This window comes from Sciurus vulgaris (assembly GCF_902686455.1).
Source record: "Sciurus vulgaris genome assembly, chromosome: 3".
NCBI lineage: Eukaryota > Metazoa > Chordata > Mammalia > Rodentia > Sciuridae > Sciurus > Sciurus vulgaris.
This window is the reverse complement of record NC_136463.1, coordinates 5,088,916-5,105,400: the sequence shown is the minus strand read 5'-3', so window position 1 is coordinate 5,105,400 and position 16,485 is coordinate 5,088,916. Positions and strand designations below refer to the sequence as shown.

General features: G+C 57.1%; 1 protein-coding gene and 1 pseudogene across 2 annotated transcripts; one reads left to right on the top strand and one right to left on the bottom strand.

Annotated features, from left to right (window-relative positions):
• Positions 1 to 7,757: 7,757 nt before the first annotated feature.
• On the top strand, positions 7,758 to 9,230 carry LOC306656787 (serotonin N-acetyltransferase-like; annotated as a pseudogene). The gene is made up of 3 exons: positions 7,758 to 7,919; positions 8,166 to 8,320; positions 8,657 to 9,230. The product of its transcript is annotated as a serotonin N-acetyltransferase-like (transcript).
• Positions 9,231 to 9,474: 244 nt separating this feature from the next.
• LOC306658503 (inactive rhomboid protein 2-like) lies at positions 9,475 to 16,115 on the bottom strand (the record flags this gene model as incomplete). Its single annotated transcript, XM_079135560.1, is given in 18 exon segments — positions 9,475 to 10,819; positions 10,822 to 11,074; positions 11,763 to 11,916; positions 12,090 to 12,190; positions 12,368 to 12,443; positions 12,589 to 12,683; positions 12,772 to 12,835; positions 12,974 to 13,083; positions 13,397 to 13,558; positions 13,733 to 13,787; positions 13,789 to 13,805; positions 14,034 to 14,145; positions 15,199 to 15,330; positions 15,332 to 15,391; positions 15,524 to 15,599; positions 15,602 to 15,638; positions 16,009 to 16,097; positions 16,100 to 16,115. Coding segments are annotated over 18 exon segments (1,773 nt in total). The 3' UTR covers positions 9,475 to 10,655.
• Between the last annotated feature and the right edge of the window lie 370 nt (positions 16,116 to 16,485).

Here is a 16,485-nt window from a genome sequence, read left to right as displayed (position 1 = left end):
ACTGCCAGTTGAAAGCAAAGTGTAAAGGCCAGAGGGCCGCCAGGGCACAGAGGGAAGCTGAGAACAGGGTTCCAGTCTCCATAAGAATGACTATTAAGCCATTCTGAACCTTAGGGCGGCCATGGCACCAGGGAGGACCTTGGCTGGGAAAAGTGAGACTCCAAGACACCTAGGGTAGCTGGGTGGCCACACTCAGGAGTCTTAAAGTGCTAGGGTCTTCTTGAACCTTCGGGACCCTCATGGTGTGGCCCCCTCCTTGCTTGGAGACAAGGAGTCTTCCTAGGGAGACACATGCTGTCCCTCCCAGGGTATCTGTTCCACCTCCCCTCCTTGCACAGACCAGCAACTAGGGTTCAATCACAGTACAACCTGCAGGAGGCTCTCCCCTGGAAGAGCTCAGGTAGGTCCCAGGCAGGAACAGGAGAGTGTGGGCCAGGATTGGAGGACAATGGGTAGGTTCAGGATCACACGGTTTATCACCCCAGCAATGGCCCGTTGGTGTGAACACACCACTAACTTGGTTTACTTATTTACTTATTATATTTTTGTACCAGGGAATTAAACCTAGGGGCGCTTGAACCACTGAATCACATCCCCAACAACCCCACCCCCCTTTTTAAAATTTTAAGACAGCATCTTTCTAAATTGCTGAGGCCAGCTTTAGAACTTGCGATCCTCCTGCCTCAGTCTCCAAGCCTCTGGGATTACAGGTGAGCGCCACTACCTCTGGCCTAACTTGACTCTTGAACACTTGGAGAAAGGGATTCCAGACCACTCTTCCCAGCTGGCCCCAGGCTGATGGTTCCCAGCTGTGTTCTCCAGGAATTGCCTTCAGCTGGAAGAAGCTGCCTCACCCCGAATTGGTGCAGGACAAAAACACAGTCCTTGCTGGGCGCAGTAGTGCACGCCTGTAATCCCCGTAGCGAGGGAGGCTGAGGCAGGAGGATTGACAGTTCAAAGGCAGCCTCAGCATCTTAGCGAGGCCCTGAGCAACTCAGTGAGACCCTTTTTCTATTTTTTTTTTTTCAGTGGTAGGAATTGAACCCAGGGCCTTGTGCTTGTGAGGCAAACACTCTACCAACTGAGCTAGACCCCCGGCCTCCTTTTTCTAAATAAAATATTGAAGAGGGCTGGGAATGTGGCTCAGTGATTAAGTGCCCCTGAGTTCAATCCCTGGTACCAAAAAACAAACAAAATAACAAATTTAAAAAACCCAACCACCACCACTACCACCACCACCACCACCACCACCAACACAACAACAAAACCTGTCCTGATCTCCAAGGCTCCCCAGCTCCGGATCCCTCCCAAGAGAGGGACCGAGGCCAGCACCGCCCCTCTTTCTCTGCCGGCTTGCTACCTTGCTTCCAGCAGGGGTCGCTGCGGCGCTCTCCCTCGGCACCTGCTACCTGCATTTCCAGGCTCAGCGCTGTCCCCCGGGAACCCAGTGCGCAAGAAAGAAGAACACAGGGATGCCGCTCTGTGAGGCAGTCTTTAAGTGCAGAGGAGGAGCTGAGAAAAGACACCATCAAAACCACAAGAAAACGCACTTACTTGCACAAGTGCCTGGATAAAGGGATGTTTCAACTGCTGGGCATGGAAAATTGGGGTCTCAGAGGAATCATCAAGACACCCCTGGGGCTTTTTCCCCCACAGCTCTTGACTCTTGGTCTCCTCCAGGTGGACTCTGCTTGGCCCAGAGTGGGAACCGGGCAGCTGACACATGCCGGTGAAGTTCGGGGGCCTTGGGGCAGTCCTCCCTCACTGGCCCCCTGCATAGGCTCCAGGGCAGCTGCTGCAGCATCTGTGCCCAGGAGAAGCGGGGGCTGCAGGCCTTTCCTGTGCCTGCCACCTCTGCCCGCACCACAAGGTTACGCCCTGCACCTGGCCTCCCCACCCATCCCTCTCTCCTGGAAGAACTCTTTAAGGCCTCCTTGTTCTCAGAATCTGAGATCTCTTCCCCGTTCGTGGCCACGTTTGATGCTGCTGACCATCCTGTCCCTGTCCCTTGAATCCTGGCACATGTCCTGATCATTCCCTTTCGTCTTTCTTCCTGTTAGGGGCTCCTCTGCCCAGTCGTGGGCATCCTGAAAACTAGCCCTCAGCTTTCCTGTGGCGATGCACGGCTGCCTTTGGTTTCCCAGGTCTATCCGGGTTGCAGCTTGTATCAGACTTCACTCCCCTAAATGGCTGAGTGAGATGCCATCGTATGTTTACACCTCGACTTGTTTATCCATACGTCCCTGAAGGGGACGTTGACTTTTTGATATTTATTTGTTTTTTTTGTACTGAGGATTGACCCCAGGGGTGCTCTACCGCTAGGCTACATTCCCCAGCACTTTGTATTTTTATTTTAAGACAGGATCTCACTAAGTTCCTCAGGCTGGCCTTAAACTTGCCATCCTCCTGCTTCAACCTCCCAAGTTGCTGGGATTATAGACATATGCCATCACGCCCAGAGATGTTAACTTTTAGAAAATGGATTTTTTAAATTTAGATCAGTTTTAAGTTCCCAGCAAACTGAATGGATGATACATAGATTTCCTGTATACTACTACTCCCTGTAGACTACCCACTATCAACAGCCCCCACCAGAGTGTTTATTACAATCTACGAACAGTGCCACAGCATTACCCAAAGTGAAGAGTTTATATTAGGGTTCACTCTTGGTATTGATCCTTCTAGAGTTGGACAAATGCATAGTGACATGTATCCACTGCTTTAATACCATATGTAGTATTTTCACTGCCTTAAGAATCTTCTGTACTTTGGGAATATTAACTTTGCAGTGGGGGTACTGGGGCTTGAATTCAAGGGTGTTTTACCACTGAGCTACATCTCCAGGCCATTTTTTTTTTTTTTTTTTTTTTTTTTTTTTTTTTTTTTGAGACAGGACCTCACTAAGTGGCCTAGCTTGGCCTTGGCCTCCCTCAGCTTCCTGAGTGTCTGGGATTATACGGGTGCACCACCGTGCCCAGCTGGGGATATTACATTTTAATGGATAGACAGGAGAGGAATCAGGAAGAAGATGGATAAAGAGAACCAGGGAAGAAGGGAGTTTCAAGAGGGAGGTATGGTCAGCAGTGCCCAAGGCCCTACAGACAGGGGAGCTTGTACAGGAGAGTTCCATTTTTACCAGCACACCCTGTGCAGTTATTAGGAGCTTCCCATTTCATTCCCAGTTGGAGGAATCACTGAATGGTTCCCCATGGCACTTCTCCCTAGCAAAGTGGAGCATGATGAGTGCTGAGCAGGGTCCATCAGATTTCTCCACTGAAGACTCTCACAGGAGTGATTTAGGTGGTGAGTGTATTACTAGTTCACCTCCCATTGTGTTAATACCTGAGGTTAAGTATTGTATAAAGACAAGAGGTTTTTGGCTCACAGTTTTGGAGGTTGAAAGTCCAACTTGGGTGTCCTCTGGTGAGGACATGGCATACAATATCACACCATGTTGGGGGCACATATGAGAAAAGAGATGCCACAGTGAGAGAGCAAGCCAGAGATAGACCAGGGAGGGGCCAGGTGTGCGCTTCTGTAATAACCCTCCGAGGAGAACAAACAGGGTCCCACAAGAACCGCATCAATTCCTTCTGTGGGCAGCGCCTTCTATGACTTAATTATTTCCCACTAGGACCCACCTCATAAAGGTCCCAGTGCCTCCCAACACTCCTGCACTGAGGACCAAGTTCCAGCATGTGAGCCTTTGTGGGAGAGACTCAAACCCTGTCCAAACCCGATGGGCAGGGTGGGGGAGGGCGATTGCAGGTTGAGGTGGCATGTGTGGGTGAGGCACCAAGAACAGAAACCTTGGATTTCCTAGCATATCGGGCTTCACTCTAGGAATGGCACTCTTCTCTGGTCCCCTGAGCCTGAGCAGAGCCTTGAAACCCTCCCCTAGGCAGCCATGGCAGGTGGAGTAGGTGGAGGCCCTCAGCTGCAAGGGATGGTGTCCCAGGGGAATGCAGGGTACAGGTGCTGTAAGGTGGGTCTGCACCTCTGTGGAATTCTGTTGTTCGCTTCCAGGGGTCCTTTTTGGAATCCACATTGTCCCCCACTTGCCCCTGGCAGGGCATTCTGGGGTACCCCACATAACCTGCAGCAGTGTATCAGCTGGGTGACTCTTGGTGCATTTCATACACTCGACCTCTACCCCAGACTCCACTCGGAGAAAGTGGCCCAGACTAAAAAGTCTGGAGCCCCAGCTGTGTGCACGGTGGCTGGGGCACCTGTGGTGACTGAGACTCTGTCTCCCAACAAGGGAGACAAACAGGATGCCATCGCAGTCAGGAGGCTGCCGGAGAGCTGAGCATGGACTCTCAGCCCCGCCAAGCTTCTGGTCACTGGGGAGCTCCCAGCTCCCGTCCTGGAATTTGAATCTCTGGGGGTGACCCAAGTGTGGGAACTTGTTGAAGCTCCCAGGTGATTCCAACTTGCAGCGAGAACCACTGGTTTGGAGTAGGGAGAGCTGGCGTGGCATCAGGTCAGAAGGACTTGCAGCGACAGGTACCGTCCAGGGCTCAGTCCTCCAGCCATGACGTGCCACAGCTTCTTCCGGTCTTCCTCACCACGCTCGCCCTGCTCTCTACTGCCTTTCCCTTTCCCAGACTTCACAAATAGGGTTGCCGGATTGACTACAGGAGCCCCGTGGGACTTGTCTTTTAGATGAACAGTAATTTTGTACTTTCAAGCATGTTCCAAGTATCGCGTGGACAGACTTCTACTTAAAAAGATTGTTCATCACTTATTTGAAACTCAAGTTTCACTGGGCATCTGTACTTTTTATTTGCTAAATCCAGCAAGCCTACTCGTGGGTCCGATGAATCTGATCACAGTCCCTTGTGGGGAGGTCGCCCCAGTGCCCCAGCGTTGGGAGGTGGCCGTCTGTGCCGAAGTGCCTCAGAGCTAGAGAGGAGTGCTGTCATCCTGACGTGGAGAGTCCTTAGGTCATCGCACTTGGGAGCACCCTGTCTCTCTACGTATCACCTGCGCTCCTCTCATCCCCCCCATTGTCAGTCGTGTGCTCTCTTCTGTTGACCAGGACGCCCTGCCCATCGCTTTCCCTTCCCCAGCCCTCTCCTCCCCTCTCCCGCCCCTGGTGAGGTTGGATTTCCCAGTGTTACCACGTTTAATATCCTGCCTCATTTTGTTCTCTGAGGTCCCATGTGTCTGGAGGTGTTTACCAGAGAGAGCGGGCTATGTGGCTGGTCCCTGAGAGGGGATGTGAGGAAGAGTGTCCCCCGGGGGCATCTCTGACTGGTTGCGATCAGCCACCTGGGGAGCAATGGAACTGGGGACTAAGAAAGGACAAAGGCCTTTTGGGGGACCCTGGAGGTTAGAGTTGGGGTGCCCAACTGAGGTTCTGAATGTGTTTCCCCTACCAGGCCCAAAGGCTAAGTCTGAGGAGGTCTCTGGTCAACCTGAGAAGTCGGAGGATCCCCAGCAGGGGAAAGATGGGAAGCCAGGTAGCCCGCAGTGGTCAACATGATGAGTTCCAGCAGTACCTGGGGCAGGTGGGGTGGGGGTGCTTCTGGTGGGACTGACAACAAGAGTGGTCCTGGGAGAAGAGACCCCACAGAGAGAAAATATGCATGTGGAGGGTGGGAAGGAGTGTCTGGACTGGTCCTGGGTATCTCCAAGCTCAGGAGCTAAGCCTATGCCAAGCAGGGTTGGCGCCATAGTCCCTTCCTCAGGATCCTGGTTAAGGAAGGTGCGCCCTCTGTGGTGGGTAGTGGGAATGCACCTGTGGACAGGAAGCTCTGGGCCCCGGGGGGAACCTGGGGTGGCCAGGGGATCCACACTGCACTGAGGGGGCAGAGCTGATGGAAGGAGGGACAGGAGCAGCTCCAGACAGAGAAGGGAGGCAGGATGGAGTGTGAGCCAGAGCCATGTGAAGGACAGAGAGAGGGGCCTGGATTCCAGAGGGAAAGCTAACCCCAGGTGCTGACTGAGCAAGTGGAGCCAGGGTCAAGGCAGTCAGACAGTTTTGGAGTCAAGATGTGAGACAGAGCAATTTCCTGAATATTTATGTAACTTTACCAGGATCCCCTCTGTGTGGCCGCCCCCCATGGTCCTAATGTGGGTCGGACTCCATCCTGGAGCCTCGGTGTGGCTCCTGTCAATGGGCTGGTGTGACTGGGGGTGCGGAATGGAACACCAGGACGTGAGGTGTGATGGGCATTTAGGTTGTTTCCAGTTTGGAAGTTTTATGCAAAGTGCTGCTGGGAACCTTCCTGCTCTCTCAGCCTTCAGCCTGGCACACGAGGAGTGGGACTGCGCCTCGGTTTCCCTCTCTATGAGATGGGGTTAGTGCTCACCCCGGGCTGCCAGTGATTCGCAGCAGCCATTTACCCAGGGTGCAGCCCCAAGTGGTGCTATAAATGGTAGCACAGACCACAAGCTGCCCAAACAGGAAGGTCCCTTGGAGGTGTAGGAGAGCTGGCCTCTGAGGAACGGAGGGTCAGTGCCGGTCAGTCGGTGTCCAGCAGGTTGGGTCAGAGCAGGGATTGGAGTTGGACCTCTGGGGCTCAGCCCGATGCTCTTCCCCAAACCCCAGGGTGCACTTGGCTGCTGGTAATCCCTTCTGCACCCACCGTGCCAGTGCTGACGCTTGCCCTCTGCAGGACATGGCCACCCTGAAGCAGCGGAGCCCGGCTGGCATCGTCCTGCCTGGTGTAATGCGGGAGGTGGGGTTGAGGGATTAGAGGAGATCACATGCTGCCCCAGGACACCTGCTGCAACCGCCTTGCAGCCAGGAGTCCTGGATTCTCCTGGTCTCTGTGCTTGTGACCGGGCCCCAGGGTGACTGGCTCTGCGGAGGTGATGCTGGGGCCCTTCCCCACAGTCTTGGTAAGTGGGCCTCCTGCCCCTGGCTCTCAGTCTTGGGCTTTTTAAGTGTCTTTGCAGCAAAGGAAGAGATGAGCTCCTCTAAAGACTGTGTATCTGCAGGGCGTCAGGGGAGAAAGGCAAGGTGCCCACACAAGCATGTTGGGTGAGCTGGGGGTGGGGGCAGGAGGTGCACCATCCATGCCTGCTGGTGGCCCCTCGCCCGCTGCAGCCCCTGACTCCCTCAGCCAGTCACATTCCCCATTCTGTGTGTGCTGGCCCAGTCTAAGGCCATCTGGGTAAACATGGGGCTCCCTAAGGGGCTGCTTTGATTTGAGGGCTTTTTCTCTAGGACTGAGGGCTGAGGCTGCCTAAAAAGCTCCTAGTCTCCCGATTTCACCCCAACGGGCCAGAGATTCCCATCTGGCAGGTAAGGCAAGCCCAGTGGATGGCAGTGTGGGAGAACTGGGCGCCCACCCACCCCACAGCTGCAGAAGGGGTCAGAGGTATCATGAGCCTTCCCACCCCCACTCCCTTGGGCAGCAGACTCCTTTGAGCCCTGCCCATCCCTCCCATGGTCTCCTGAGGCTCAGATGCACCTGGAGGACAGGGAGACCAGGATCTGGAGGTTTGGCGGACTGCTGGGAGTGTACTCTGGTTGCAGGGAGGGAGGAGGAGAGAAATATTTGCAGTCTCTGGAATCGGCTCCAGGGCCAGGCACCTGAGGGAGGAGCCCATCGTTTGGGGGGCTGGCTCCACCTGAGTTCAGTTACAAAGGAGGCCAGATGCACCGCCTCTTTGACCTGCCCCTTGGAGATGGAGATGAGGACCAGACCCCTAACCCTCACTGTTCCCTGATAGGTGGGGACCCTCCTCAGCTGAGTAGGCCATTTCTGAAGCTGGGACACTCCAGGTAAGTGCCAGCAGCCAGGATGTCCATCAAGAGCATCTGCCACCTAAAACCTGAGACCCTGAGCCTGCCACCTGGGGCCTCAGAGTCCCCAGGCTGCCAGCGGCGACACACATCCCAGCAAGCGAGTTTCGCTGCCTCACGCTGGAGGATGCAGTCAGTGTGTTTGAGATAGAGCGTGAAGGTGAGCAGTCCCACGTGGGGTCAGGGTGGATGCTCTAAGCTGGCCCCGCTGTCTTCTCCTGTGTCCTGGTCTTATGGGCTGCATCCCAGAGGATTAGACCATGTGCGTGCATTCCAGAAAGTGGGGGAAACAACAGCCCTGAGTCACCTGCTTTCCTGGGTGCACAAGTGGCCACTGGATGTGTGGTGGACAGTGGGCAAGTGGCATAGTGAACACCAAGTCACCCACCCGTGCCTCCTGCCACAGCCTTTATCTCTGTCTCGGGCATCTGCCCCCTGTACCTGGACGAGATCCGGCACTTCCTGACCCTGTGTCCAGAGCTGTCCCTGGGCTGGTTTCAAGAGGGCCGCCTTGTGGCCTTCATCATCGGCTCACTGTGGGATGAGGAGAGGCTCACTCAGGTGAGGGTCAAGCTGTGATGCCCAGCTTCCAGAAGGTTCTAGGAGAGGTTGGCCAGGGTGGGGCTGTCTTCTTCCAGAACCAGAGAGGAGTACAAGCCACAGACCCCTCCCAAGGCAAGAGCACCCAGCCCAGCTCCTTGGGGCCTCAGAGGACTTCTGAATTTTCCTGCATGGGGTTGGGGATGTAGCTCCCAATTTGGGGTCCTTCATGGATGGGAAGGAATCCCTGACCAGAGGCACTCAGGGGACGTCAGCTCTGGGCCTGTGCTGGGTTGTCAGGGGGTGGGGGGAGTTGGCAGCAGAGGTGACGTGGACCCCGACCCCTGTTTACCCCAGGAGTCGCTGAGGCTGCACAGGCCCGGGGGGCGCACAGCCCACCTGCACGTGCTGGCTGTGCACCACACCTCCCGGCAGCAGGGCAAGGGCTCCGTCCTGCTGTGGCGCTACCTGCACCACCTGGGCGGTCAGCCGGCAGTGCGCCGGGCCGTGCTCATGTGCGAGGAGGCCTTGGTGCCCTTCTACGAGAAGTTTGGCTTCCAGTCCGTGGGCGCGCCATCTCCGCGGGCTCCCTCGCCTTCACCGAGCTGCAGTGCTCCCTGCGGGGCCACGCCTCCCTGCGCAGGAACAGCGGCTGCTGAGGCGGCTGCCCGCGTGGCTGTGGGAGATGTGGGAGGCAGGTTGGGGGCTCTCACCCGAGAGTGAAGGGAGACAGTGATTCCAAACTCAGTGTGGAGGGGAGAGGCCTGAGGAGCGGGAGTGGATTCACCTGGTCCCGGCTGCTCAGAGCAGGGAATGCTGTGTCCTCGGTCCTCATGGGACCCTCTAGAACTTCTGCATTCCAAACTCTGTGCCCAAGACCCAAGAGGAGGGTGGGTTGGTAAATGGAGTGGTGGGAGGTGTTCTTAGGTCCCTAGCCTCCTGACGCTTGAGGTCCTTATCCTCCCCAGCCTCATGGATACCTTTTTGCCCTCCACCCCTGGGATGGGAGTAGTGAGGAGCACAGCCCACGGGGACCCTGCCCCCGAGTCCTTGGGCACTCTGTGTGTCCAACTCCCTAGGTTCTCTTCTCTCCTCAGTCGCCCACCAGCACCTACACTGGCTCCTCAGCCCCTAGTAATAAAGCAGTTATGTCCCCTGCCTCCCTGGTGGCTTTGATGTGGTGTGAAGTCTGTGGGTGTGGAACAGGCACAGTGAATGAACCTGTCCTCTGCCTGGAGTGATGGACAAGTGTCCTGCTGTCTCCCAGGACTGTTTCTGCCAGGACAAGCCATGCTCTACATGGAAAGCCCCCTCATTGCCCTGGACCAAAATCAGAGTAGGCTGGCGTGGGGAGCCCTGAGGTCTAAGGATGTGATCTGGTCCTCACAGAGGCCCCACTTAAATCTTCCTCGTGACCCTAATCTGGGATTTTGGTAACTAAGTCCCTGAAGTCCCATGAGTTTCCTACTGTCCCCTGGGCCAAGCCACTGCCTCTGCACAGCTCATGGCTGATGCTCTCACCCCTGAAAGTTCCAGATTCCATTCTACCTGAGGTCTCCGTTAAGACAAGGCTTCCATGAAGAGTTTCATTTAATACATTTGAGACATCATCCATATAAAGTTAGCGTTACTTTAAAAAATTAGGACCATAATATAAATTGGTAAAAACAAAACAAAAAACAATAAAACAGACCTGAGCGAGCCCTGGGAGGCGGCCTTTGTGGTGGCTCAGTCCCACCCCTACTCAGGAGCCCGGCAGCAGCAGGGACACCTGTCATCAGAGCCAACCTAAAGGGCAGCATGAGGAAGTGGAGCGTGGGCTGGAGGGTGGGTTGGGGGTCCAGCCTGTTGCCGAGAACAAGCAGAGGGTCCTGGGGCCCCATGTACGTGCGTCTGCTTGTTCTCTGCCCCACACGATAGCCCCTCCCGACCCGGGAGCTTGTGACAGGCTCAGGGCAGGGAGCGGGGAGAAACAGGAAGGGGGGCTGTGGTGGGGCCCCCAGCCCTGGGGACAATAGGGAGCAGCCACATGTCCCGGGAGGGCATCACACACTGACCATGGGGAGAAGGCCCTGGGCTCCAGGCGAGCATGTAGATGGACCCTATAGCAGGGAGTGGGGAGGAAGCTGGGGTCTGAACCTTGGAGAAACAGGTGTCCTGGGTGTCCCTAAGCCCTGGCCAAGAACACAGGCCCGAGAAACGAGGGTCTCCCTCCCAGGAAGCTTGCCTTTGCCGACTGTCCACACAGCCACCTTGCCAGGTGGAGTGGGCCCCGGGCCAGTAACCCCAGGGCTCTGCAGCCCCTGTTGTCAGTGCCCAGTGGGTGGCAGGTGCGCCCAGACCTGCTGGGCCGGGGTCAGTGCAGCACCTGGTCCAGCTCATACTTCTCACAGAAGCGACTGGTGAAGGGGAAGCAGGTGAGGTACTCGATCCAGGGCCAGTTGATGGGGTAGATGTAGAGCCAGAGGACCAGGGAGGCGAAGAGGCCGGCGAAGACCAGCAGCGACACCAGAATCAGTGCCGCTTGCGGTACTTGTCGCTGGTGCCGAAGGTGATGTAGGGCAGGAAGGCGAAGGCCAGCAGCATGCCGCTCAGGAAGCCGAAGATGTGGGCGATGTTGTCGATCCAGGGCAGGAGGCCGCAGATGAAGAGGAAGAGCACGATGGCCGACAGGTTGAGGAAGGCCCTCCAGGGCCGCTCCAGCAGCTGCCAGCTCTGGAAGAGCTCCACGAAGAGGCAGGCGAGGAGGCCAAACTGCGACCCGGCCGGGCCCACCTGGGCAGGCCGGAGGCATGTCACCCGGTGCCAGGCAGGGAGCACAGCCCAAGGACCCCACTCCCAGGCAGGCCAGCCGGGAGCTCAAGGGCTGACCGGTCACTTTCACCTTTTAGCAAACAGCACCTGCTGTGTCCCTGCCAGGCATGGGCCTGCGCAGTTAGCAGGACAGGCCTGCACACAGAGGGGAGGGAGAGGCAATGGGGGTGACCAAGCGCAGCAGCGAACAGTTAGGCTGAACAGGTCAAAGGACAGCTACAGTTGCAGGTCAAGAACAGCCATGCACGGACATTTCCAAAGACTCAGGTCTGTGGATTCTTAATACGCCATCAGGCAGGTCACGGTAGAAGGTGAAATGAAGCAGATAGGACGGACAGGGTAAGGGACAGGACGAGGGACAGCAGCTCAGGAAGGTCTTTCTGGAGGTGACAGCTGAGCAGGGAGGGGGTTGTGATCCCTGGTGACTCAAGAGTATCACTGTTCCCTGGATTAAGGGACACACTGATAAGCCCCCAGCTTAGCTGTCCATCTGCTGTTAAGCCTGGCACAGGAGGGACCCTGTGTCCCTCCAGCTGATCCCAGGTGGGGGGGCAGGGAGCAGCGGGGCTGGCTGCCATATGCCACAAAGTTTTGGGCTCTACAAGGGGGTCTTGTCCCACTTCCCTGTCCCTGTCCCCCAAGTCCCTACCTCTGCCCGGTATGGGAGGAAGATGGCGCTGGCGAGGTTGCCTGTGATGCCGCTGAGGATGAAAATGATGGCAATCCGGTGCCAGCCAGCCAGCTTCTCCAGGTCCCGCAGGATGGTCATTTGGAAGACCACAGACACGAGGCAGTGCACCACCCTGGGGCGGGGACACATCAGGCATCAGCCTTCCACGTCTGCACAGGTGCCAAGCACATGGGGAGCAGCAGCTCTACAGGGGGCCGCTGTGCCCTGGCTCAGAGCCTTTCTTTGGGGGCCAGCTGGGAGCCGTCACAGAGGTCTGTGGCTGGGGAGCAGTCAGGAGCCTCTTACCCAGCATGGAGGAACAGAGACAGCCAGAGCCTGTAGAACTGGTCAGGGACCTCGGGGTTGAGGAAGGGCAGCAGCCCACACACCTTGTCCAAGCAGTGCACCTGAGGTGGGGGCACGTGGGGGTCAGTGCTGTCCCCGGAGGCAGGCTGAGTCTGAGGCCCCAGAGCAGGAAGGAGTGCACAGGCCTGGCCTCTGTAGGCAGCAGAGCCCAGATTCCTCTGCCCAGGATGACAGCCCTTGTTCCCAGCCCAGGGCCTCCCCACAAGACCTCACTCCACCTGGGAACAGAGTGTCGCCTCTTCGTGAAAATAGCCGTGCATGAACTCACAGTACTCGCGAGTGGTGATCTCACAGCTGTGGGGACAGGAAGAAAAAAGTGGGACATCAGGACGCTGAAGAGCCCCAGTGTACCTAGGCTGGAGCCCGGCACTGGCCATAGCAGGTAGGAAGTGGAGACTCAGCCCAGCACGGGAGCTGCAGCTCTGGGCGGGTGGCTCACCTGCCCTTGGTGCCGATGCAGCAGGGGCGGCCCTTGATCTGGCAGTCCACGTGGAGGAAGCCTGTGTGGTTGCTCCTGGCCTGCTCCGTGCAGATCTGCAAAGGAGCACCAAGGGGGAGCAGGTCTGATCGACTGGAACCCACCCCAGCCCTTCCCAGACCACCTCTCCCCAGGGATGCTCACCGGCCACAAGGTGATGTCATCAGGCCAGATGTGGGCACCACTGGAAGCAGGCTCCTCACAGGTCCTGGAGGCAGAGGCCAGGTTGGGCAAGATGAGGGAGGGGCTGGGGAACCAGTCATGTCCACTAACCAGTGTCCCAGCAGGAAGCTCAGACAGCCTAGCTATGGGCCACTCTCGACCCGTGGGTGGTTCCAGGCTGTACCTGGGGTCCTGGTGGCACACAGCCCCTGATGTCCGCTTCTGGCCCAGGTCAGACTTGTCCATGGGGGGCCCAGTATCATCTTGCCACTTGACAAAAGTGGCCAGAGTCTCCTGGAGGGTGGAGGTCTGGTCATGTTGTGGCAAGGCCAGCCCATCGGTGCGGGCAGGGGACCTTCCAGGTCAGGGCCTTCTTCCCTTTCCCCAGGGCTCAGGTGCACCTCCCAGACCTCCGCTCTCGCTAGCCCTCGACATCTGGCTTTGCCTCTTGGGCTGGGGATGCCCCTGTGCTGGCAGAGCGCCTGTGGGGGTGCAGGGCTGGTGGGGCGGAGAAGAGGATGGAGGGAACGTGTCACTGCTCCTAAAGGGCCCCTGCCCCAGGCCAGCAGGGGCAGAGTGGTACAGAACCACCCTGGGGCTGTCCCACCGAGCAGTCCTTCCTCTGGGTCTGGATGCAGCCTGAATGGTCATTTTGGACGCAGCAGCCCGAGTCCCGCTCCAGGTCTCGCTCCCGCAGCACCAGCTGCTCGATCTGCCGGTCCTTCCGGATGCAGGGAGAGAACTTGGCTCCCAGGTGAATCAGGTCGATCTGTGGGTGGAGGCGGCAGCTGGTGACATGGGTCCCAGACACAGGAGGGGCCCGCCACCGCACCTCCACTCCATTCAGAGTCTCCCCTGATGAGGGGGCCGCAAGCTGGTGAGCAGCTGGGGTGACAGGACGCGGGCTTCCTGCTCGGGGGGTCCCGCCCAGCCGGGGCCTCACCGAGCTGGGCCCGACCCAGAAGTTCTCCTGCTGGATGTACTTCACGCTCTCGTACACCTTTGTTCCTCAGCACCTGTTGCAGTAGTGCGAGAGGTGGTCAGAAGAGCAAGCGCCCTGGCGTGGCCGGGAGGGCAACGAGTGGGACAGTGTCCCCAGGGCACAGTCTCTGGGAAGAGGCCAAGCTCTGGTGAGCCCCAAGCCCCTCCTGCCTAGGCCAGGGTCTTATGGCAGGACAGATTTGGTGCCCACTGTGCTGAAGCCTCTTGGGGAGGTTGGGACACCAGGAAGGAGCCCGACTTACCAGCTGGGTGGTGATGTGCTGGGCAAAGCCCACGGGTGCAATGCCATAGGTGCAAATCACCAGCAGCGTGATGATGATGTGGACGAAGGTCAGCCAGTAGGTGAAGTAGGGCCTGTGGACAGAGGCCAGGTCAACTCAGCCCAGCCCACTGCTCTGGGGGGCTGCCACTGGGCTCTCGACTTTGTTTCACCCAATTCGCCCTTCAAAGCAGCTTGTAACATGCATTTCCAGCTTAAAAATTTCAATGGCTTCCCACTGCCTTTGGGATAACATCCAAAATCAGCCGGTTGCTGACGATGATGCCCTGTGGCTCAGGCCCACCTCTCCTGCCTGTCTACCCACCTTTTGCAGTTCCAGGAACACAACCTGGTCCCTGCAGCCCCAGGGCCTTTGCATGTGCCCTTTCTGTTGCCTGGGAGGCCCTACCCATTTCTCTTTGCTGACCTCGTGCTGATGGCACCCTCCCCACCAGCTGTCCACCTCCACTCCCTATCTTCTCCAGGACACTTGGGATCCAATGTCTATCAGATCACACTGTCAATCACACACCGAGAGAATTGCCTTCCCCAGTCTCTGGCTTCCCTCAAGACGTCTATGTCTGGCCTCCTCTAGTTGCCTCACTCTGGGCTCCAGCTGCTTCTTTTTTTATTTTTTAGTACAAGAGATTGAACCCAGGGGACACTCAACCATTGGGCCACATCCCCAGCTCTTTTTAGTTTCTGAGACAAGGTCTCCCTAAGTTGCTTAGGGTCTTGCTAAGTTGCTGAGGCTGGCTTTGAATTTGTGATCCTTCTGCCTCAGCCTCTGGATCTGCTGGAATTACAGGCATACGCCACCATGCTGAGCTTGGCTCCAGCGTCTAACGCTTCCCCTGACCCGTCCTTTCCTCTCTGACCCCTTCTCTTGGGGGCTCTGTTCTGGGGCCTGTGTGTGGTGGCCCTCAATCAACATTAGTTGATGGACAGCCATCTGGAGCTGGGCGCAGGACACGGGTCCAGAAGCAGGAGATGGAGAGGAGGGAAGCTCTGAGGGCCCCCCAGGCTGCATGCATGCTCACCACCCCCCTGGCCCCAAGACGCCACAAAGCACTTGCTGAATGAATAGGGAAGTGTCCTGGGGCCCGGGAATCCTGCCCCTCTCCCTTGCTGGCTGCCCGCAGCCTCACCGGTGGCTGTCGAAGCTCTCCAGCTGCCGCTGCACCGTGCTGCTGATGCTGCGGCGGTAGCTGCGGTTCAGCCAGCTGCCCACCACGCCCAGGCCATAGTGCCGCTTCTTCCGGTCAAAGGCGAAGTGCTTCTTTGGACGCGATGCGCTTGCCACGCCTGGGGGCCACAACTGGGGCTCGGCCACACTCCTTCCTGTGGGGACGGTGGCTCTCAGCCTGACATCCCCACACCCCCCTTCTCACCATGGGCTTCAAAGGGGCCGGACAAGGCCTGGTGAAGCCCCGAGCTGGGCTGCTGGGCTGCTGGACTGGGGGAGGGACTCACAGAGGATCTGCCCCATCGGGGGTGACGGGGGAGGCCGACTGTGGGATCCCTCGGAAGTAGCTGGCAGAGAGTGGGGAGACTCAAACACATCATCGGGCATGGAGCTCATTTCTTCCTGGGGGGAGGGACACAAAAAGACAGTGTAAGTAGTCACTGTCCAAACTACTGTCCCCCCACATGCCAGTTCAAGGGCAGAACCAGGCTGGACAGACAGGCTCTTCAGGATGGCAGAGGAAGCCATGTGCCTGTGAGTCCTAAGGGGGACTTTCCCAGAGGGCACTGTCCCCACCAAAGTCCCTGCTTGGCTGACAGAAAGTGGGGCCCAACAGCAAGCCCCATGCAGGATGCACTCCATTACACTAATGGACCAAGGGGCCTTTGACTCTTTTAGGGGCTCCAGGCAGGACACATCAAGGCCAAGGTCACCTCTCCCAGCTCCCAGGCTGCCCCATCCCCTGTCCTGAGGGCCCACACGCCATGCTTGCCTTACTAAAGAAGGAGGAGTCGAAAGTGTCTGCCCCATCGACTGCATCCTCCTCCAGGAAGCTGGGATAGGCAAAGCTGCGTTTGATCACCGGCACCGCTGGAGCATCTGCCTAGCATGTATGAAGCTCTGGGTTCAATTCCTAGTACCACCCTGCTCCACACATACAAAAAGGCCACTTATCCTTGAATGTAGAATTATAGGTACCTTTTTTTAAAACCAATTTTTGTAGATGCTTTCTTTTTTTTTTATACAGGTTGAATTCCCTAGTCCCACAATTTGAAATGGTCTGAAATTCTAATACTAGCATGATACTTAAGTTTTGGATTCTATGGCATGTGCCTATAATCCCAGCAAGTCAGGAAGTTGAAGCAGGAGGATCACAAGCTCTGGGACAGCCTCAGCAACTTAGCAAGATCCTGGCTTAAAATAAAAAATAAAAAGGACTGGGGATGTGGCTTAGTGGTAGAGCACTCCC